Genomic DNA, 23,634 nt, shown 5'->3' with positions numbered 1-23,634 from the left:
ATGAAACTAGAAGCTCAGCCAAGGGTCCATTTGTCACTCTGCATTGAAAAAGTAGAAAGGTCAAGATGAGGAAGAGATATATTCCTTCCTCCCTTCTGTGACCCTTCCCCATAATGAGACCACCGACCCATTTCAAGGAACAGACTACGCATGCTTAATTGCTTTTTTTGAAAATTAGCATAGAAAGCAGAGAGTGGGTGGTAACTGGGTTATGAATATGTATTTGTATTCAATACCTCTGTAAATAAAAAGCTTGTATTCACCTGTATTCAGGGCCGTGCCTATTAATGGGATACCCAGCACTGGTCCAGCACCGCTAATAAACATACACTTTTTAACCCTAAAATGCTTAAAAAGTCTTTGTCCATCTCAGTTGGATATTGATACTAGATCATATCCATATTTTGGTATATCACAACAGCCATGCAGAGACTTGGGGGCAATCTTGTTGGAGTCTGAGATACAGAGTGTGTGGCCTTGTTTCTAATACTTAGTTCTAGGATCCAAAGAAACACTGAATTTCATATAACATGAAATTCATGAGCATGATTTCATGGTGATACATGAGAACAAATGTTACAGTTAGATGGAAAAAGTGTAAGTGTGTAGATTAGAAAGTTTCTTAAATCACTTGGTGAAAACGTAGTTTGGAGAGCAGAAGACAAGATGGAGGATTTAGGGTGTTGTCTCTTGTCCTTCTTTCTTCTTCATCTTCTTCTTCTAGAGGTTTTTGGGTGGTAGTAAGTGATTAGATAAAAGATGACGCAGTGCAGCACACAGGTGTTGGGTCATTGGGTCACTAAGAAAAATAATTTAGTTGGCATCTGTTAATTGGGTAAATGGACATATAAAAGACCTTGAAAAGGATCTTTGTTGGCCATTTTACCCCTTTCTATCATAGTGCACATAGCTCCTTGTACCTTGTAATGCTGATAAGAAAAGAATAAACAACCCAGACCGAACAAGAGAAAATTGCCTCCCTCTCGTCAGTCTTCAGTTCAAAGGGAAAAAGAACCTAACCAAAAGTCCTTAACGAGACACAATCTCATGCAGTCGACCCATTTCCCAAGCCGCCAAAGGGTATTTTGTCGGCTCAGAGCTTTTGCAAACTTATCTTAGCCCTCTCGGAGCTGCCTGTATGCCCAAGATGCCGCCAGAGGCAGAAGAGGGAAGGGAAAACCCCTTGGCTTGCGTGCCAGCGGTCGAGCCCTTTTCTGGCCCTAGGGGGGTGCAGTGGACTAGGGGATGGACAGCCCTGTCCCCCCTGAGACGGCCCGAGATGGTCCAGCCTGCCCCGGAGTGTCATGACACCCTGATGGGGACAGCAGCTCCTGTGCCCCGCCTGCCAGGGGTGTGCTTTGAGCCACAGATGCCAGTCAAAGTGATGTCAGCAGTGACATGAGCGCAGCCGGAGCCCTACACCCCGCCTGTGCCAACGCCCCCAGGCCAGCCCTCGGCAGAGACGTTTCTTCCAGCCTCTGCACCGCCCACTGACGACGGCAGAACCGCCCAGTACGTCAGAGGCAGGCGTGGTCTCTTCCTTCCGTGCCTAGCCCAGCGCGGGGGAGAAGACGGGTAGACAAGCAGAGCCGCGGCTTATGCCGGCTGCTGCAGCACTGCTGCCATGGCAACCACCCTTGAAACAAGAAGCGGCCGCGACTGAGCTGACAGCCACCGCAACAATCTGCCAAGCTGAGAAGCAACAGAAACCACTCATCACCGTCCAGTACTGGCCAGCAGCAGCATTACAGCAGATTCAGCTTTGCTCAGAGCCTGCAAAGTCCAGACTGCTCAGACACAGCTGCAGCTCAACAACAGCAGCTTGAAGAAGCAACAGTTTCTCCACAGCAGATGGCTTTGCTGGATGCTGCACAGAGTCAAAAAGCCTTTGACCACAGCCTTGCCAACACACAATTTCTTCAGCCTACAAATCCTATAGCAGACACGGACTGGGGGATATGGAACATGTCAACACGAGGTCCAGTATCCCTGGAACCGTTTCAACAAAATAGCCAAGAGGCAAAAATCAAGCTGTTATAAATCTATATTATGATACTGGCTTTTTGCAAGTATTAGGATGAATGTTGTATGCTTTTGCTATGTCTTTTTCTTTTTTCTCCTGCTAGCAGCTAAAAAGTTTTAGGTGTATGTCAAGAAGAATTTTGGACGTTAGAGCTATGTCCTGTCTGTACAAAGCGAGATAACCTCCAGGGAACAGATGATGGGGCCCAGGCTGCTATCGACACTGACTGCCTGTAGAAGAAGGAACCCCAGCCCAAATAAAAAGAAGATAAACAAGAAATTATAAACAAATGCGCATGCTCTAAAAAGGCGGACCTGGAGAGTGGCTATGCAAACTAGTTCTTGGAAAAGTTTGAATATGCATTAAAACCCTACAGCAAAATGAGATAAAAAGAATCTTCCAAAGATACCAGGTGTGCTCTCGGCAAAGAGCCAGGCACCTGGCCATTTTAACCCTTTGCTTTATTATCTTTGTCTCCTAATTGTCTTTTTGTTTATATTAAACCTGTTATAATTTATTAAGCGAGTGAACCTCATTTTTCACAAAACAACAAGAAAGAGAAAGCTCACAAGCAGATAATTCGGGCTTTAAAGGTGCAAATACTGAGGACATTATAAAAATCTCAGCTGGTCAAGATGTTTCTATGAATACACCCCTGTCTTCTCAAGCTACAAGGTTTGGCACAATGTTGGGGTCAGAGATGCAAGATATATACCTTTATCTGTAATGCCTAACTCTGACACCCAAGAAAGCACTGAGTTTCACATAGCACCATGGAGACAACTGTTAGAGTTAAGTAAAAAAGACTGAAAATGTAAGTGTGTGAATTAGAAGGTTTCTTGAGTCACTGGGTGAATAGGTTGAAGTTTAGAGTTTAAGGTAGTTTAGAGAGCAGAAGACAAGATGGGGGATTTAGGGTGTTGTCTCTTGTCTTTCTTCTTGCTTCTTCATGTTCTTCTCCTAGAGGTTTTTGGGTGGTAGTAAGTGATTGGATAAAGAATGCCGTAGTGCAGCACACAGGTGTTGGGTCATTGGGTCACTAAGAAAAATAATTTAGTTGGCATCTGTTAATTGGGTAAATGGACATATAAAAGACCTTGAAAAGGATCTTTGTTGGCCATTTTACCCCTTTCTATCATAGTGCACATAGCTCCTTGTACCTTGTAACGCTGATAAGAAAAGAATAAACAACCCAGACCGAACAAGAGAAAATTGCCTCCCTCTCGTCAGTCTTCAGTTCAAAGGGAAAAAGAACCTAACCTAAAAGTCCTTAACGAGACAGCACAACTGCTCCAAGTGCCTGGTTTGGCCCTTCATCCATAGGACAATCAGTCAACTCCTCTCAATCCTGTTGGTCACATACTCAAGAGAGTTCCTTTGGAACCTCTTTTTTCAGACAAAGGACTGTTTAAGGAACTTGCTTATGGCTTCAGATGACAACTCAACCTCTGTAAATAATCCTTATAGCCCCCTGAGTCAGTGCCATCTCATGGTCAACATGAGGTTCAGCCTCCTACTGGAGTGCCACCTGTGGTGAATCCTTGCACTTCATCTTCCATATCTTTTAATACAGGACTACAAATTACCAACAAGATGAATACAGACTTCAGTCAAGGAGGAGCAGCATTCTCACAAGATGCAAGCAGAGTTTGGGTGCCACATCCTCAAAGACATGTTGTAAGCTATGAAGCCAATTTGACAAATTGGGCAGATAGCAGGAATAAAGCACTAAAGGAAGGAAATTTCAACATAGCAGAAACAGAAATCATGGCACTGCCAGTGAGATATGGCAGGCAAAATGCAAATCCTAGATGGGAGCCTCTGACTTAGGATGTCATCAAGGACTTAATGCAAGCCATAAAAGATGATGGATTAAATTCTCCATATTTCAAACAACTGTTGAGAGGCACATTCAACAATTATGACTTAATACCTTATGATTGTAGACATATTGCCTCCATAATCCTGACAGACTCACAGTACATATAATGGAAAACCGCTCAGACTATTCACTGAGTTCTAATAGAGGTATAGCAAATGTCATTTATTTTTACCTTTAGCACACTTTTATAGGGTCCAACAGGGTCCGCGGGCTTAGCAAGCTAATATTGGTTAATACATATTGTTTTACATTCTTTCTCCAGTACACAATGCCATTGTTTTTCTTTATTCTCGCAGTTCCAGGAGATTTTCAAGGACACTGCATTTAATATTGTCACCTGGATTGAAAGCTGGGTTGTGCAGACAGGCTTTTACTAAAATATCATGGTTTTGCTCTGTTAAAATGTTTTACTACTCTTCCCCTTTTTTCTTTTTGCACAACACAGGCTTTGGATGCAATTCGTTTCAGACCTTTACAGATACAGGATAACATACAGCTTACAATAACTACTTCTATTAATACTATAAGAAGAATTAATCTTTCTTCTAGTAAAAGAGATTTTAACTACTTAGTAATGTCTCAATTGGTTAACCAGCTTCTAATGGGGTCATCAACTTCTTTCAGGGCGTGTAACCTGCTTTGAAGCTGTTTTAGTTGTGCATGGATAGATGTTGTAATGCATTTAGAAAAATTGTATGACCTGAGAATGCACCCCTGAAATGTGGAATGTAAGCTTCTTCCTCTTATCTCTTTCTCCCCAGTTCTCCTTATTGGTTATGTGAATGTAACACACCCTCTTTCCCCTGCCTTCAGAAAGACGCGCGTTATCAATATTCTTCCTCTTTTCCCTCCTGCTCTCTTTCTCCACGAGGTCCCAGGAATAAAGCTGACCTTCCAGTCCCAGGAATAAAGCTGACCTTCCATCTCAGCAAGGGAAAGAGCCTCGGTTTAGTTCCTCTGTTCCATGCTATAATATCTTCCCTGCCTCCCTGGCTACTGCAGGGCAGACGGTGGCTATAGAGAGGCAGGGAACAAATAGAATTATAGCAGATAGAGACTGAGTGGTTAGACAGATTCATACAACACATTATTTCAAATCTTAAATCAGGGAATAACTGAAGAATATTTATAGAGACACAACATTATGATGATAACATAAACTTCTGTTGACAAACTGTCTGTGTAGTTTTCAGACACAACTGTGTCCTGGCAGCTCCACTTCTGATCTTGATTGGAGTATTAAGGCTGTATGGTAACTTATCTGTTTACTGGGTTTCATGTTTTCAGAGGAAGACAGTCTGGTCAGATCAACAGGTGACCTTTTTGAACCTATCAACAAAACATAGACACTTCTCTCCTTAAAGTTAATAAATCATTTTGGCTTAGCTGTGGTACACTTAATTGTAAATTCAGATTATATGATCTTGCTAAATTATTGATAAAAATATTTCATTATTTAAAATGAATTGTGGTCTAAATTTCTAATACACATATTAGACTAATAAAATGCTTTTAGGGCATCAATTCCCCCCATTTTTTAAAAATGAAATGTACTTCCATCATGCACATAAATATCAACACAAAACCATACACACAACGAATAAAAAACCTACAGTAGTCAGAAATCAAGCAGATAATAAACATTATTAATAACATATGTGGTATAGAATTACTATTAACTACTAAAACACTGCACTAGCATCCCATAGTCTGCAAACAAACAAAAAAATCGGTGAAGGATTGGATAACCACCTTCGGAAATGATTCTCCAAGCCCACTTCAAAATTGATTCAGCTGTCATATTAATAGGGTCAAATTGTTGAGTCAAAAAGTGACTCAAATACTGATTTGGTACAGAAAACGTCTGGATCTGTTGGCAAACATTCTATCCAGGTAAAGTCAAGGCTTGGCCAGGGCCTTAGGCTTTAAACTGGAAAGATGTTTCTTAACTCATTTTCAAAACAAGGTTCTTAATAATAGCAGCTATGAGATGCTTACAACACAGCAAACTGTTAAAATGCTTTTGTATAAAGCAAATGATCAGAAGTCTAAGGTAAGAGACCAATTAAACCATTTAGCAGTTGGTTTAATCTGAAGCCTCTCTCGTGGCAGCTGACTTGTAGCAATGATAGATTTTCTTGGAATCCTGGAAGCACTAAAAAATAATAAAGCTAGACTGGATTAGGCAAAAGCAAATCTTCTTAAACAAAGAAAAGAATAAAAAACAAGAAAACTCTGTATAGGAACAGCTGTATAACTTGTTTACCAAGATGCATCTGTAGTTAAAATACAAAAATATCTCAAATGACACATGTCTAAAAGGTAGTTACACAAAGATATGTTAAAATATATGAGACCAGCTATAAATACAACAATGACACTCTATAGATAATGTTCATCATAGAAATCCATAAATTCATACTATGCAATATGTCAGCAGTGTCTGAAAATCAAGATAATATTTCTAAAATACTCATGTCTTAATGACCAAAATAAAATAAGGTAAAAATCTTGTGAATTTCCTAGTAAATAACAGTCACTATTCTTTTGTGTTACCTATAGAAAACAAAAACAGTAGAGATTATAACAAATAAATTAAACTTTTGATGAAATGAAGGATGCAACAGACACTATCTTCTCTCTATAAGCAGGTGCTCACCAGTGTTCTGTCACAGCTGTTTTAGTTGTAGTCATCATCTCTCTAGGAAAATAACTATACTTTGCAGTTTAAACAAGTGTCTTTTAACAAAACATAAAACAATTTAAATTAAACAATATTTAAACCTGATAAAAATTAATTATGACAAAAGGAAATAACAAAACCTTAAAAAAAATACCAAAGTTATAATACTTAACTTAAAAACACTCAAACATAGTAAAACTTAACTTTTCTTAATTCTATTAACACTTAATTTATATCAAATGAAAGCATAACTTAATCTTACTCTATTATTACAAAAAAGGCAACTGAAAGTTTGGTATATACCTTTTGAAGACAATATAATAGCAACATGGATTCACTATAAAGATTATAAGGATGTAACAAATAGATCACAATTTCATGTCATCTGGCTTTAAGAATAACTCACAATAACTGCAGATGTTACTGAAAATACTTATTCGTAATAGGAATTTGCTTGGTATATGCTTAAGTTGGTTAGGATTTTTAAATTGCAATTTTGCTAGAGAAAAACCACAGCAACACAGGATTTGGTAAGTTGCCATTCAGCTTTTGTAGCACTTTTCAGAAACATCAAGTCCAATTCTTAATTAAAATCTGAAGTCTAAATTGGTATATATGCTGTTATATGTGTTTTCTATAACAAAAGAACTCGCATTGAAATTACCTTTATTAAAATTGTGAAAAAAACAAGCAAATGGGTAATATATGCTTAACTTTTTCTTGTGCAGTAAAGTTCTCCTAGATAATTATTTTTTAAAGCATAAGTATCTTTTGTAAATAACATTAATTGGAAGGTCGTTTTATTAGTAGCTGTAAATAATTCAATATTTTGACATTAGGTTTTAAAACTAATTATTGCAAGGTAACTTTTACTTTTGTTAATATTAACTTTAAACATTTTTTTAATAAAAGCTTTTTTTAAATTTTAAAAAAATCACAATAATTTCTCTAGTGAAACTCTAAAAAACTGCAACTGCATAATCTCATAATTACTTAAAACACAAAATTAACTCTAAAAGAGTATATAAAAACATTTTACGAAACCAATGAATCATGACTTTTTAACAAACTGGGTACTATCCCGGTGCTTTTTCTTAGAGAGGGAGCGGGGCGGGTGAACTGCCCGCTCTGCTGCTGCTGCTGTTATTCCTAAAAGGTTTGAGTGAAGTCTTCATCATTCCCCCATACTCTCACAGGGGGAAAAAACAAAGAGCAAAAATCTCACAAAGTTAACTTTAACAAATGCAGTTCCTTCTCTCAATATTTCTCTCGTTGTTAGCAGATAGAGGGAAAAGGTCACAATTTTACAAAAACAGGTGATGTTACACGAAAAGCCTCTCAGGGCCAGGTGGTAACAACGGTGACCATTGCAACTTAGCAACTTTTAATTACAGTGATGAATTTTGAACTAGATACCATATAGTTAGCGCTTTTTTGGCTATTTTGTCTCCCTTTGAAGCTGTCTGAGCCACCTGTTTCTGCTCAACTGTTTCTGTAATTGCTGATATTTGTTCAGCATGGTCTTGGAGCTTTTTCTGCACTGCCTCTGCCTTGGGGGTGCCTTTGTTCTTTGCGCACACTTCAGTGCTCCCCCCATGCCCCCCTGGTTTAGGTGGAAACCGATCTAAATCTGGCTTCTCTTCTTCCAGGTTAGTAGAGTTGGAACTTGAATAAGATTGTGGTGTTGAAAGTGTCTCCAAAGGTGGAGCAGATGGTTCAGGACATCTCATACCCTGCCGTTGCTGAACAGATTCTGTTCCTTGTTTCAGTGTTTGCTGTGGAGCTGCTTTCTCTTGATGACGCTGAGCTCCACTTGTACTTAATGACTGCTCAATATGAGCTTGCAGTTGTTGCACAAGTTTCTCTATTTGTTGTTGCCACTCTAATAGATCTTTTTTCGATGCATCATTACAATTTACTGGTTCTTCTTCTGCCAATGGTTGCCCGTCTTCTGAATGCATTGACACTTCTGGGGGGAGAGGGATGTCCTGCGACTTTCCCCAGTGAACAGTAGATGGGGGCTGGCAATCTGGGGCTCTGATTTCCACTGACGTGTGGGGCTCTGCCTGGCTGGGGCTGGCGCTGTCTCCTTCCGGAGATGCCGTCATTTCTACATCTTCATTCAGTGGAGTAACTTCCAGCTTGGGCTCTGCTGGTGTAGTCCTGTCCACCCCAGTACACTCCTGAGATTTTAAAAGTTCCGAGACCGAGCTACATTGCTTCCCCGTGAGCTCCTTCACCGACCGAACCTACCCAACCCCAAAGAAAGCACCCAGATGGCTGATTGACATGGTAGGAGGTAACTGACACGTCCGTCTCGGACCGAGCTAAGCTTGCAAGGCATCAGTGGCGACTGTGGACTCTGCTTTCATATCTTTTAAAATATTCAACACAACTAACCAGATCGAACCGAGCTTTAGAGCGTCTTTGCTTTTCCCCGTGATAGCTTTTTCCCACAACAAATCTATATCTTTCCATTATTCTGCTGCAAAAAGCGGCAGGACCTGGAGGCACCTGTGCCTATTGTCTCTAGCCCATAAAACGAGCTTTTCAAGGTCCTTATCCTTGACTGCCTCTCCTCGTTTAACGATAATGCTTAGAAGCAGTTTGTGCTGCCGCAAATTCAACCTCCATGCTAGCAGCCGTGCAGGCGGGGGGAGGGGAGCGACTCCTTCTCCCTGGGTGCCGACATGTATCTGCCTTCGGTCTTCGCCCCAGATCCTCCGCCCCAGTTTTCCGCAGCTTAGGTCCTCTTCCATGTCCACCCGCATGCAAATCCGCCACCCGATGCCGATCCGCTTCCACATTTCACCGCATGCTGACCTGCTGAATTCCCTCTGCCTGCAAAGGGTTCCTGTTCAAAGCGCCAGGTAATGGAAAACCGCTCAGACTATTCACTGAGTTCTCATAGAGGTATAGCAAACGTTGTTTATTTCTATCTTTAGCACACTTTTATAGGGTCCAACAGGGTCCGTGGGCTTAGCAAGCTACTATTGGTTAATATATATTGTTTTACATTCTTTCTCCAGTACACAATGCCATTGTTTTTCTTTATTCTCGCTGTTCCGGGAGATTTTCAAGAACACTGCTTTTAATATTGTCGCCTGGATTGAAAGCTGGGTTGTGCAGACAGGCTTTTACTAAAATATCATGGTTTTGCTCTGTTGAAATGTTTCTCTACAGACATCTTTCTATAACTACCTCTGAAGGCCTTCAAATAAAGATCCTCTTTTATATTACCTCCTTACTAAAATTATCTCGAGTTTCATTTCCATGTTAGGAGAAAGGCAACAGTGAGGCACTGAAACAGGTCTCCTCCACATGCTGCAGGTGGATCTCTGCATCCTTGTGGTCCTTCATGGGCTGCAGGGGCACAGCTGCCTCACCATGGTTTCCACCACAGGCTACAGGGGAATCTCAGCTCTGGTGCATGTACCTTCTCCTGCCCCTCCTTCCCCACTGACCTTTATGTCTGAAGAGTTTTTTTTTCACACATTCTCACACCTCTCTTTGTTGCTGCTGGACACGAAATAAGTCACACGGACACAGCTCGAGGTGTGGTGAAGGAAGGAGAGAACTTTATTTTTTCTCTCAGAATTTATAGGTTTCTGACCACGGCCAGGAATTGGACAGTCAGGTTAACACCTTCCCAGCCACACTGGCTGTGAGAGATGTCCATCAAAAACGTGTATCAGAAAGAATGTATACATATCTATGTTTACAGTTACTGTCCTGGGAAAGTCTTTAGAAACTATGTCAACCAGATCGAAAAACTGAGTTTTCAGGGCAACATCTCACCGTTTTTGGTTTTAAAAAAAGAAAAAGAAAAGAAAATGAACAAAGAAGCTAACAACATTCTAAACAATCAAAAGGAAAAATAATAGGAAAAATAAACAATGCTCCATACAATCAGAAGGCTGTAATTTCAGGGTGAAATCTCACCCTTTTGTTATTAGAAAAAAAAAAAAGTGAAAACGTGTCGAGCATCAAGACCTGCTCGTGGATGGGCCATTGGGGTGATCACCCACGTCATCCACATTTGAGTCATCATGATGGCCCATCCATTTGATGACTTTCAATTTGGTAATGGAGGCGGAATCAGTGACCAAATTGAAAGGTGCCTGGGAAAACTTCTGAAATGCCGTGACAGCAGCCCGTAATTCCACCAACTGGGCTGACCCAGCCTCACGACTCTCCAAAACCTGCCACTCAGATCCATCCTTCCAGGTAGCAATGGCCTTTCCAGTCTTTCCCGAACCATCAGTAAAGGTGGTTGGTCCTTGCACAGGCTCCTGACTATGTTTGGGCCTCAAAGAAGAGTCAGTGAAATTTGCCACTTGCAACAGCTTGTGGCTCGGCAGATGATAGGTGATCCACCCAGAAAAATTCTCCAGAGCACTTTGCATGGAAACAGTGTTCACAAAGCTCCAAAGTCCCCGTGCGTTACTGGGAGCACAATCTTTGCAGGATCTGCACCCATCAATTGCAAACACCGTTGCCGGCATTTGATTATCAAAATGAGCTATCAGCTCAAACAATGCAGTTGCTGTCTTCTGCGGCTGATGGGGCAGTATAGAGAGTTTTTTAGCAGAAAGTGGACACGATATATTAGTAAAAGCCTGTCTGCACAAACCAGCCTCTGGAATAAGTCGTAATATTAAGGGCTAAAATCCTTGAAACTTTCCTGCAGAAGAGAGAGTAAAGCAAAACAATATTCTTGTGTACAAGGGAAAAAATGTAATATGTGTGTATTAGCCAATAGTAGCTTGCTCTGCCCGCGGACCCTGTAGAACCCTATAAAAGGTGTGTTAATAATGGAAATAAACAGCATTCACGTTTGCTTCTGTGAAGGGTTGTGGATAGCTGGTGGTCTCTCAATATCTGGTGCTCGAACGGGACCCTGCGGGGAAGGGGGGCTTCGGTGGGTCCACGCACGGTGGGACAAAGCCTTGGACCGAGGTTGGTGGAGGAGACCTGAGCGCAGATAGACGCTGCCTTGGATTGGTACCGGATAGGCGACCCGCGGAAAAAGGGGGGCAAGTCGCTGGGGGAGTCCGAAAGGCGGAGGAGTAAGTGAGGGGTCGCTACCCTCCCCCCACTGTGGCCTTGTGGAAAATGGAAATGGAGTTCGCAGCAGCTAAAAAACTGCTTCTGAGTATTCTCGTTAATCGAGGCGAAGCAGCCAGGGAAAAGGACCTGGATAAGCTCATTATATGGACGAGAAATCACAGCCATTAAGCAGTGCCCCCACTGCTCTTTGCAGTGAAGGAATGGACGGATATAGGGAATCTGATATGGGAAACGGCAATCATGGGAAAGAGTAAATACGTAATAGCGTTCAGTTCAGTATGGAAAATTGTGTTAAATACATTAAGGGATATGAAGGCAGAGTCCTTGGTTGCAGCCGCTGCTTTAGAAGCCATGGTGCGGCCCGAGATGGATGCGCCATGGTCACCTCCTGCCACATCCATTAGCCGTCTGGGTGCATTTTTCGGGGTTGGACACGTTCGGCCAGCGAAGGGGCTCACAGGGAGGCAGTGTAGCACCGTGTCAGAACTTTTAAAATCTCAGGGGTGCTCCGACGTAGTTGCATCCACGTCAGCAGAGCCCTCTCAGACTCTGGCCGCACCAGTGGAGCCTAAGCTGGAAGTTACCCTGCCGAACGCAGATGTAGAAATGACGGCTCCCCCGGAAGGAGCGGGCACCAGCTCCAGCCAGGCGGGGCCTGATAAGTCAGCAGAAACAAGAGCCACAGGGTGCAAACCAAAGATCTACCCTTCAATGCCATCTACTGTTCACTGGGGAAGACCACAGGACATTCTGCTCCCTCCAGATGATATCTCTATGCACTCCTATGATGGATGGCCTTCAGCAGGAGCAGAGCCAATTAATGACAACGATACATCAAAGAAAGAGCTACTGGAATGGCAACAACAAATAGAGCAGCTCGTGCAACACCTGCAAGCTCAGATTGAACAAACCCTACATGCAAACAGAGCACAGCCTCAACAGGAAAAAACAGCTCTGCAGCAAACACCGAGACAGTAGGCAGAGTCAGTTCAACAACTGCAGGATATGTTGCATTCTGAACCATCTGCTCCACCTTTGGAGACACTGCTAACACCACAATCTTGTTCCAGCTCTACCACCTTGGAGGAAGAGAACAGAAAGCACAGAGCACAGCAAAGGTGGTCCGGCATCATTCGAGATGCAATCCTTGAAGGAGAATGGCATGCAGCAGGGGCAGTCGCTTATCCCATTTTATATGATCAGCAAAATCCACGCTATGAACAACATGACTGGAAGATCTTGCAGCAAGCCAAAAAGACAGTTACTGAGCATGGCATTAAATCTGAAGCTGCAAACACTGCATTGGATTGGCTGTTCACCTCTGATGTTAATAGTCCCATAGACAGCCAAAATCTCGCACGTCTGCTTTTAACTCCATCACAGCTTATGGTGTGGGAGAAGGAATGGAAAAGGTTAGCAGTTTTAGAAGCCAATCGACCTCGAGATCAAATTGATGTATTATATGGACTTAATCCTGACATGCTCACCGGTTCAGGAATTTAAAGTCATATGGCTGTACAGTTAAACTACCCTCTTGCAATGCATCATTTGTCTGCACAGCTCGCTCGTCAAGCCTTCAATGCTGTGCCTGATTCAAAACCTCATCCTTCCTTCACGACAGTATGGCAAGGCCTTATGGAACCGTATCCTCATTTCATCGACCGTCTGTCAGCAGCTCTGAAAGCTCAGAATGACATGACTGAGGAGGCAAAACAGAGCATGTTTAAGCTATTAGCTTTTGAGAACGCTAATTCAAAAATAAAGCCTATCCTCGCCACACTCACAAAACAAGCAGATGTGGGAGACATGCTAGATATTGTCCTGAGAGTTAATCAGTCAAAACAAGGACAACTTGTAGCCAATGCAGTTGCAGAAGCCATCAAACCAACTACAAGTCTACTTGCTGCTGCAGTCAATAAACTGGGAAGTGGACACAAACTTTCCACCACACCTTCAAACATCTGTTACCGATGTGGCGACAAAGGACACTTTCGAAAATTCTGTCAAGTTCCTGTGTGGTGTGATCGATGCCAAATAGACAATCATGCCACTGCTGCCTGCCAGTTCACAAAAAACATGATCAAGAGCGCAAGGAGCCGCCACGCGGGGACACAAGTAGCCGGCCCAACTCTATTCAGCAGCTCAACCCACCAGCAACCAGGGGAAGCCTGGGAATCGATTTGGCAGCATCAGTAGATGTCACTCTCATCGACAGCACCATCCATAAAATCCCAACTGGAGTTACAGGACCCATTTATTCTGTCACCTGTGCACTTGGTGCTTTGTTGATTGGGAGATCATCTGCTGGAATTGCAGGACTTATTGTTCTCCCAGGAGTCATTGATGCTGATTATACCGGTGAAATCCAAGTTTGTGCCTACACCTTAGATCCTCCACTTACAATCAAAAAAGGAACAAGAATTGCTCAATTGGTGTTATTTCAAAAGGTGACAACTGAAAAAGACATTTTTTGAAGTGTTCCTAGACGTGGAGCCAGAGGATTTGGGTCAACAGGAGACACAGTGGTGAATCTTGTTCAACAAATGAACCATCGGCCGGTAGTTGAAATCACCCTGTGCCACAGATCAAAACAGCAAAGAGTCAAGATGATGTTAGACACAGGAGCTGATGTTACCATCGTCAGCCGAGTTTGGTGGCCAAGAGAATGGCCTCTCCACAGAGCCTTAAGCTCGGTACAAGGTGTAGGAGGATACTCCACACCACTGAGAAGTGTACATCCAATCCAGTTTCAATTTCCTGAAGGACAGACTACCACCTTATGTCCATAAACATGCCTTTGCCTGGAAGCCTTGGAGGGCTCATTGGTCGAGATGTTCTCAGCCAGCTTGGGGCAACACTAACTCTTCCCAATCAATCGCTTTTTCAGTAGTCGCAACTGCTGACAGGCCGCCGACCCCAAGGATTCAGTGGAAATCTAATGAGCCTGTGTGGGTTGAGCAGTGGCCTCTTGTTGTGGTGCATCTAAAAATCTTGGTATCTCCCAAGGGTAGAACTCACCTCTGGTTTGTGTAATGTTAGTTCCTACCTGAGAACCCTTTTTCCCTTCCCCCTTCCCATTGGCTGTGATCTCCCTCTATCCCCCGACCACCCTTGCCCCCTAGTATAAGATATAAGACCCAGGGGATTTCAGTCTCTTTCTTGCCCCAGATGGATGACATACAATAAACCCGGGATTACTCCAGCAAGTTTGGGCCTCCTGTGTCTAGATACTTTGAGTCCGTGTTGCATCCACTTCAGGACCCCTTCCGCCGCCTGTGTCCCGAGACAAGCAGGGCTCTCACCACGGGGGGTGGGACAGAGGGGTCCCCCCCTGAGAAAGGATTACAACAGCCTCTCTCACAGTCTCACAGGAGCGGCTGACAATTGCGCATGAACTGGTTAAAGAACAGCTACAAGCAAAGCACATCCAACCATCGCTCAGCCCATGGAATACTCTAGTCTTTGTCATCCCAAAGAAATCTAGGAAATGGCGACTGCTGCATGATCTGGGCAAAGTAAATGACCAGATGTGGGCAATGGGAGCATTACAACCAGGGATGCCCTCTCCCACAATGCTGCCACAAGAAAGGCATCTTCTAGTCATAGATTTGAAAGACTGTTTCTTCACCATACCCCTGCAAAAAGAAGACACAGTGAGATTTGCCTTAACCTTACCATCAATCAACAAAGAAAGTCCGTCTCAGAGATTTGAGTGGGTGGTCCTTCCACAAGGGATGAAAAATTCTCCAACAATGTGCCAACTGTTTGTGCACTGGGCACTGACACCTGTGCGTGCCAAGCTCTCCCAGACAATTATTTATCACTACGTGGATGACATCTTGTTTTGTCAACGTGATCCATTCCAAGATGAAGATCTCACATTTATCACCACCCAGCTCACAGCAAAAGGCTTGGTTGTTGCCCCAGAAAAAATTCAAAAACAAGCTCCATGGAAGTATCTAGGGTGGATTCTGACATCTTCGTCAGTCCGCCCACAAAAATTGAAATTTACCACTGAGATCTATTGAAAGACCCCCGAGCTGTTCACCAGTCTTCACAGAAGTAATTGTGAATGCCGTTTATTTCTATCTTTAGCACACCTTTTATAGGGTTCTACAGGGTCTGCGGGCAGAGCAAGCTACTATTGGCTAGTACACACAAGTTTACATTTTTTCTCCTACACACAAGGATATTGTTTTGCTTTACTCTCTCTTCTGCATGAAGGTTTCAAGGACTTTAGCCTTTAATATTGCGACTTATCCCAGAGGCTGGTTTGTGCAGACAGACCTTTACCAATATATAAAATACAGCAACAATTCCCCCTTTCTCTTTTTGCACAAACCAGGCTTTGGATAAGATAACACACAAGTTAGACTGTCATCTCAATTAACATTATAAGTAAAGTCCGTCCCCCTTCTAGCACAAGAGACCTTAACCATCCGGTGATGCCCCAGCTGGCGAACCAGCTTCCAATGGGGTCACTGTCTTCTTTCAGGGCGTGTAACACATCCTGTAGCTGTTGTAGTTGCTTATGGATGGAAGATGAATGATCAGTAAGATCCAAGCAGCACATGCCTTCAAACTCTTCACCACCATGTCCTTGTGATAAGAGCAAAAAGTCAATTGCAGCTCGATTTCATAATACTGCATGACACACTACTCACATCGGCTGAAAGCTCACTTAACATCGTGGATGTTAAGTTCAATCCTTCCTTAGTCTAACAAGCGAGCCTTTTTAGAGTTGCTAAGCCTTAATTCATTCAGGCTTCGCTTTGACTGTTTGATGTTTTTCATTTTGCTAGTTACATTCAACAATTGATGTAAACTTGGGTGGAACAAAGTTAGTTTCCCAAGATAACAGGGTCCTCTGTGGATTAGCAGGAATCTAATTCCATGCTCTGTCTCCACAGATTAGGAAGATGGAACTAGGTAATCGCTTTGGTAATTGTCCTATGAGATTGCACCACAAATAAAGGCTTAACTTTCAATGGTAGTAACAAGATCAGCTATAGGGCTGACTGCAGCTCAGTGCTACATTACTTTGTTAGAATGACTTTTTGTCGGGGGTTCAAACATTATCCATCCACCTGAGGTATTGGTGGAACTTAACAAATCTAATTCTTCTGAGGGTTGTAACATTGAGAACTTTGGTAATTTTTGCTTGCCAACAGGCTTCAAGTGGTCTTAATGTGAAGCCAACAGTGCGATTGCACTCTTGCAACATTGCCAATTGATTCAGTCGAGTCTCATTACTAATTAAACCTTTAAATGCTTGAGGATCCCATTCAGGGACTCCTATGAGACAGGTGCGAAAGGATCTCCAGGTGTGGCTAGGCTCAAACACATTGACCTTTGGCCAGTTCAATGTGCCAGAGTGACCCATATGTTCTGTCGCTTTTGGATGTTAGTTAGCAGACAGTTGGTCATGACTATACACAACACAATTACCATAAGCAGTTTGTTCCATGTAAATGACACCATACTTGCAAACTCACAGCTAAAACTTCAATCGTTAAATGAACTTTCAAAGATGCTTAGCTCTTGAAGGGGGAATACTTATACTTTATACTAACATAACAATTACTACACAGGCTAAACTCTTTATCTTAAACTATTATCTAACTACCTTTAACACACGTGCTCTGGTATATATGTAGTCTAAGCGTGAAAGCAATTTGCTGAAAGGGTAAAGACACAACTACAATTTGCTTTATATACAGTTAAATGGAGTCTCTACACTTCTTAGATCTTCTACAGAATTTCTCTAACATGATTCAGTCCTGGAACGTTCACTGCTCCCGTGATGTCAGCTGGCAGTTGATCGATGACTGAGGGCTTTGATGTTCAAGTTGTTCTTCAGATCCTAAATCTTAAAACAAAGGATACCTGAAAAATTGTTAGAGACACAACATCATAATAACAACATAAAATTTCTGTTGGCAACTGTCTGTGTAGTGTTCAGACACAACTGTGTCCTGACAGGTCTACTTCTGATCTACGTCTGGAGTACCAAGGCTGTGTGGTGACTTCTCTTCACTGGATCTCATGTGTTCAGAGGCACACAGTCTGGTCAGATGGACAGGTGACCTTTTTGAACCTGCCAACAAAACACAGACACTTCTCTCCTTGAAGTTAATGAATTACACTAATCAAATGCTTTTAGGGCATCCATTTCCCCCGTTTTCTTAAAAAAAATAAAATGAGATGTACTTCTGTTATAAACATCAACACCAACACAAAATCATATACACAATTAATAAGAACTTATACCAGTTAAAAATCAATTAAATCATAAACATTATTAATGACATATGTAATATAAAACTACTATTAATTACTAAAACACTGCACCAGCATCCCATAGTTAGCAAACAAACAGAAACAAAAAAAATCAGTGAAGGATTGGGTAATCATCTCCGGAAATGATTCTCCAAGCCCACTTCAAAATTGATCCAGCTGTCATATTAATAGGGTCAAATTGTTGAGTCAAAAAGTGACTCAAATACTGATTTGGTACAGAAAACATCTGGATCTGTTGGCAAACATTTCATCCAGGTAAAGTCAAGGCTTGGCCAGGGCCTGGCTTTAAACTGGAAAGATGCCTCAACTCATTTCTAAAACAAGGTTCTCAATAGTAGCAGCTATGAGATGCTTACAGCACAGCAAACTGTTGAAATGCATTTATACAAAGCAAATGATCAGAAGCCTTAGATACCAGACCAATTAAACCATGCAGCAGTTGGTTTAATCTGAAGCCTCCCCCATGGCAGCTGATCTTCAACAATGATACATCTTCTTAAAATTCTGGAAACACTGAAAAATAAGAAAGCTATAACAAACAAAAACTGCAGAGATTGCAACAACCAATAGAACTCCCAGTGAAGTCAAGGGTGTCACAGACTGCATTCACTTCCATCCACAAACAGGTGTTCACCAGTGTTCAATCACTGCTGTTTCAGTTGTGGTTATCTTCATTTCTCTAGGAAAATAACTATACTTTGCAGTTTAAACAAGTGTCTCCAATAAAACATAAAACAATTTAAATTAAACAATATTTAAACCTAACAATAATTATTTATGACAAAAGGAAATAACAAACTTAACTTTAAAAGAATATCTAAGTTAGAAAACTTAACTTAAAAACATTCAAGCCTAAACATTATAAAGCTTGACTATCCTTAATTCTATTAACACTTAATCTATACTAAATAAAAACATAACTTAATCTTATTCTGTTACTACAAAAAGGCAGCTAAAAGTTTGATATATACCTTTCAAACACAATATAACAGTAACATGGATTCACTATAAAGATTATAAAAATGTAACAAATACATCACAATTCTATGTCATCTAGCTTTGAGAATAACCCACAATAACTGCAAATGTTATTAAAAATACCCATTCATAACAGAAATTTGACTAGTATATGCTTAAATTGGTTAGGATTTAAAAGTGTAGTTTTTCTAGAGAAAAACCACAACAACATGGGATTTGGCGAGCTGCCATCCAGCTTTTGTAGCACTTTTCAGAAGCATCAAGTCCAATTTTTAAACTAAAATCCAAAATCCAAATTGGTATATATGCAGTTATATGTGTTTTATATAACAAAAGGACTCACATTAAAATTACCTTATTAAAATTGTGGAAAAAACAAGCAAATGGATAATATATACTTTAACTTAACTTTGTCTTGTACAGTAAAGTTCTCTTAACTAATTATTTTTTAAACCATAAATCTCTTCTGTAGATAACATTAATTGGAAGGTTTTCCTAGAAGCTGTAAATCACACTATATTTTAACCTTGGGTTCTAAAACCAATTATTGCAAGGCAACTTCTGTTAAACACTTTTTCTCTGGTTTTTTGTTTTTTTTTTTCTTTTTTTTCACTTTCAAAGACTCACAATAACTTCTCAGTAAAATCCTAAAAACTGCAATTGCATAAACTCATAATTACTTAAAACACAGAATTAACTCTACAATGGTATATAAAAACATTTTGAAAACCCAATAAATCACAACTTTTTAACAAACTGAGTATAATCCCGATGCTTTTTCTTAGAGAGGGAGCCGGGGGGGGTTTGACTGCCCGCCCTGCTGCTGCTCTCTGCTGCTCTTATCTTTCTTCACATTCTCCATATACTCTCGCAGAGAGGAAAAACGGAGAGAAAGAAAAAAAAACCTCACAAAGTTAACTTTAACAAATGCAGTTTTTTCTCTCAATCTCTCTTGTTGTTCGCCGATAGAGGGAAAAAGGGCACGATTTTACAGAAGCAGGTGATGTTACACGAAAAGTCTCTCACGGCCAGGTGCTAACAGCGTGGCCTTGGAACTTTTCTTGCGCTGCTTCTACCCCCGGGGGTGCCTTTGTTCTTTGCACCCACCTCGCTCCCCCATGTCCCCCTGGTTCGGGTGGAAACCAATCTAAATTTGGCTTCTTTTCTTCCAGGGTGGTAAAGATGGAACTTAAATAAGATTGTAATGCAAAAAGTGACTCCAAAAATGAAGCAAATATTTCTGGATGTATCACATCCTGCCATAACTGAACAGATTCTGTTCGTTGTTTCAGCGTTCGCTGTGGAACTTTTTTTTTTTTTTTTCTTTTTTTTTTTTCTCATTATTTTCTTCTCTTTGACTCTCCCTCCCTCTCTCCATGGGCAGCATAGATAGGAGTGCTCGCCCAGCAGTGGGAGGTGAAGGCATCTGCCGCTGTGACGCAGGTAGAATTACGGAGCTCACAGCCTCAGTATATCTTGCTTTTCTGATTTTAAGGTATTAATTACAGTCTGCCAAGTTCAACCGAGAGTCACAGTGTCCTTGCTCTTTTCCGTGATTGCCGTTTCCCATATCAGAGCCGATATATCAGTCCGTTCTTGCACCGCAAAAAGCAGTGTGGGCACTGCAAATGCCCATGACAATTAGCCCATATAATGAGCATATCCAGGTCCTTTTCCCGGGCTGCTTCGCCTCGTTTAACAAGGATGCAGAGAAGCAGTTTATCTGCCGCCGCAAATTCCACTTCCATGCCAGCGGCAAACAGCGGGGGGGAAGGTTGCAACCCTTCTACCACGCCCTTGCCTGCCTGGGCCCCCCCCAGCAGCCTGACTTTCCACATCCTACCGCTCAGCGTCTCACCATGCTCAGGCTGCCTATCCGGTGCCGATCCAAGCCCGCGACGTCTAATGCCCAGATCCACTCCGCTGACTCCAAAGCCCCTCTGCCCGCAGGGGTGTCCTTGGTCGGAGCGCCAGATATTGAAAGACCCCCGAGCTGTTCACCAGTCTTCACAGAAGTAATTGTGAATGCCGTTTATTTCTATCTTTAGCACACCTTTTATAGGGTTCTACAGGGTCTGCGGGCAGAGCAAGCTACTATTGGCTAGTACACACAAGTTTACATTTTTCCTCCTACACACAAGGATATTGTTTTGCTTTACTCTCTCTTCTGCATGAAGGTTTCAAGGACTTTAGCCTTTAATATTGCGACTTATCCCAGAGGCTGGTTTGTGCAGACAGACCTTTACCAATATATAAAATACAGCAACAGAGATCCACACCCTTAATGATGCACAAAGATTTATTGGAGATCTGGAATGGGTACGACTCATTGCTGGTATCCGAAATGATGAGATGGCACCCTTAATGAGCCTTTTAAAAGGCACAGACCCGCAAACTCCAATTACCCTTTCTGCAAATTAGAAGAGATGTCTCATATACCTAGGGTAGAAACTGCTTTCAACACTAGCAGACAGAAGATTGCCAGATGTGCCTTTAGGACTTCTGATTTGTAACCACCCTATTGCCCCATGTGCTATCATATTTCAGTGGCCTGCTTGGCAAAAAGAGAAAGGGGGAGAAGACCCACCTGAGAGCCGTCGAGATGCCAAGCAGCCTGCCAAGAAGGTACAGTTAGTGCAATCAGTAAGGAAATGTGCAGAGCCTTTAGCGATCCTTGAGTGGATTTTTACACCACATACGCCACCAATGAGTATTTGGCAGAGGACCGAAGCAATTGCTTACCTCATCAAAAAAGCGAGAACGCGAATTGTGGAAATTAGTGTTGCTGAGCTGGAATATATCAGTCTACCGATAAAGGTAGAAAACTTTGAGTGGATGCTGAGACACTCAGAACCAATTCAATTAGCGCTGCTCAGCTATCCAGGAACTGTACACAACAGGCAACCTAAAGATCCATGCCTGCAGATCATCTTAAAGCAGCGGTGGTTGCAACAGCCCAAAGTCGTGAAGCAGCTGGTAAAAGGCCTTACAGTATATACTGCCACAGGAAGTCAGCAGAAAAAAGAAGCCTGTACCTGGCAAGAAGACTCGAGTTGGAGAAGTAAAACCATAGATGGAGATGTACATGACTCACTGCAGACATTAGAACTTACAGCCGTCACATGGGCACTGTCTCATTGGCGAGACAGTAGGCTGAACATTGTATCAGATTCATTGTATGTGGTAGGAGTGGTACAACGTATTGAAGATGCTCTCATCAAACCACCAGCTAATAAGCGACCGTGTCAACTATTTTTTCAAATCAAAAAGCTATAGAGGACAGAAATGAGCCTTGTTGCATCATTCACGTTCGCAGTCATCAAACAGAATTAGGTCTCGGAGAAGGCAATGCAAAAGCTGATACGCTTGTCAGTCCTGTTGTTGCAGCACCAAGAGACTCTTTCGCAGCTGCAAGAGAGAGTCATGCTCTCTTTCATCAAGCCGCAAAAGCCTTACAGAGACAATTTAATATCAGCTCAATAGATGCACAAGGCATTGTAAAATCCTGTCCACAGTGCAGTCAATATGGAACCACTCTAGGCTTAGGGGTTAACCCTAGAGGTCTTCAAGCCTGTGAAATCTGGCAAATGGATGTAACACATGTGCCTGAATTTGGTCGCCTCAAATATGTACATGTCACAGTAGATACCTTTTCAAAAATGGTTTGGGCCACTGCACAAGTAGGAGAAAAAAGCATAAATGTAATTCGACATTTGGTAGCTTGCTTTGCTGTAATGGGAGTTCCAAAAGGACTAAAAACAGACAATGGGCCTGCATATGTAGGAACACAAGTTTCTCAGTTCTTACAAAAATGGGGAGTCAAACATGTAACTGGAATTCCCCATGTGTCAACTGGACAGGCCATTGTAGAAAGAGCCCATAGGACCCTAAAAGAGTATTTAAGTAAACAAAAAACACCTGAACAATTAGACCCTGTCATTCGATTGCAGCAAGTGTTATTCACCCTGAATTTCCTCAGTTTAGTTGGAGATTTAGAGCAACCCCTGGCGGTAATTCATAATAGTCAAGTAAAGATGCAAGTGTCTTAGTTTAGGGTCACCCCAGGACAGCAAGCTACCCCAGAAGTTAAGTTATATTATAAGAACCCAAAGACAGGTATCTGGGAGGGACCAAGTCCATTGCTATTTAACTGGCGTGGTTACAGTTGTGTTTCCACAGATGCTGGACCGCTATGGGTGCCTAGCGGATGGACCAAATCAGCCACGAAGGATCTGAAGAACAATCAGAATGTTGATGCCCTCAGTCAGTCTCTGATCGGCTGCCAGCTGACATCATGCGAGCAACAGATGTTTCAAGACTGAATCGTGTCAAGTCATAGTCTGTGAGAAAATTCTGTAAAAGATCTGAGAAGAGTGCAGAGACTCTATCTAATTGTAGACAAAACAAATTGTAGCTGTGTGTTTACCCTTTCAGCAAACTGCTTTCACGCTTAGACTACATATATACCAGAGCACGTGTGTTAAAAGTAGTTAGATAATAGTTAAGATAAAGAGTTTAGCTTGTGTAGTAATTGTTATATTAGTATAAAGTATAAGTATTACCCCTTCAAGAGCTAGTGTAAGCATCTTTGAAAGTACATTTAACGTTAAAGTTTTAGCTGTGAGTTTGCAAGTATGGTATCATTTACATGGAACAAACTGCTTATGGTAATTGTGCTGTGTGTAGTCCCAATCAACT

The 23,634-nt window shown here is 41.9% G+C and overlaps 1 protein-coding gene across 1 annotated transcript in view; it reads left to right on the top strand.

Annotated features, from left to right (window-relative positions):
• The window catches only part of LOC148183341 (uncharacterized), a 51,731-nt gene extending 28,559 nt beyond the window's left edge, over positions 1-23,172 (top strand). The window contains exons 2-4 of the mRNA XM_088061447.1: positions 20,787-20,897; positions 21,484-21,561; positions 23,116-23,172. Coding sequence (XP_087917573.1) covers positions 20,787-20,897; positions 21,484-21,561; positions 23,116-23,172 — 246 coding nt within the window. The remainder of the gene's footprint in view (positions 1-20,786; positions 20,898-21,483; positions 21,562-23,115) is intronic.
• Positions 23,173-23,634: the final 462 nt, after the last annotated feature.

This window comes from Pseudopodoces humilis, chromosome 12 (assembly GCF_049639895.1).
Source record: "Pseudopodoces humilis isolate 2021_Gansu_Grassland_sample_001 chromosome 12, ASM4963989v1, whole genome shotgun sequence".
NCBI lineage: Eukaryota > Metazoa > Chordata > Aves > Passeriformes > Paridae > Pseudopodoces > Pseudopodoces humilis.
Note: the sequence above shows the minus strand (reverse complement) of the source record. Positions and strands in the feature narration are given on the sequence as shown.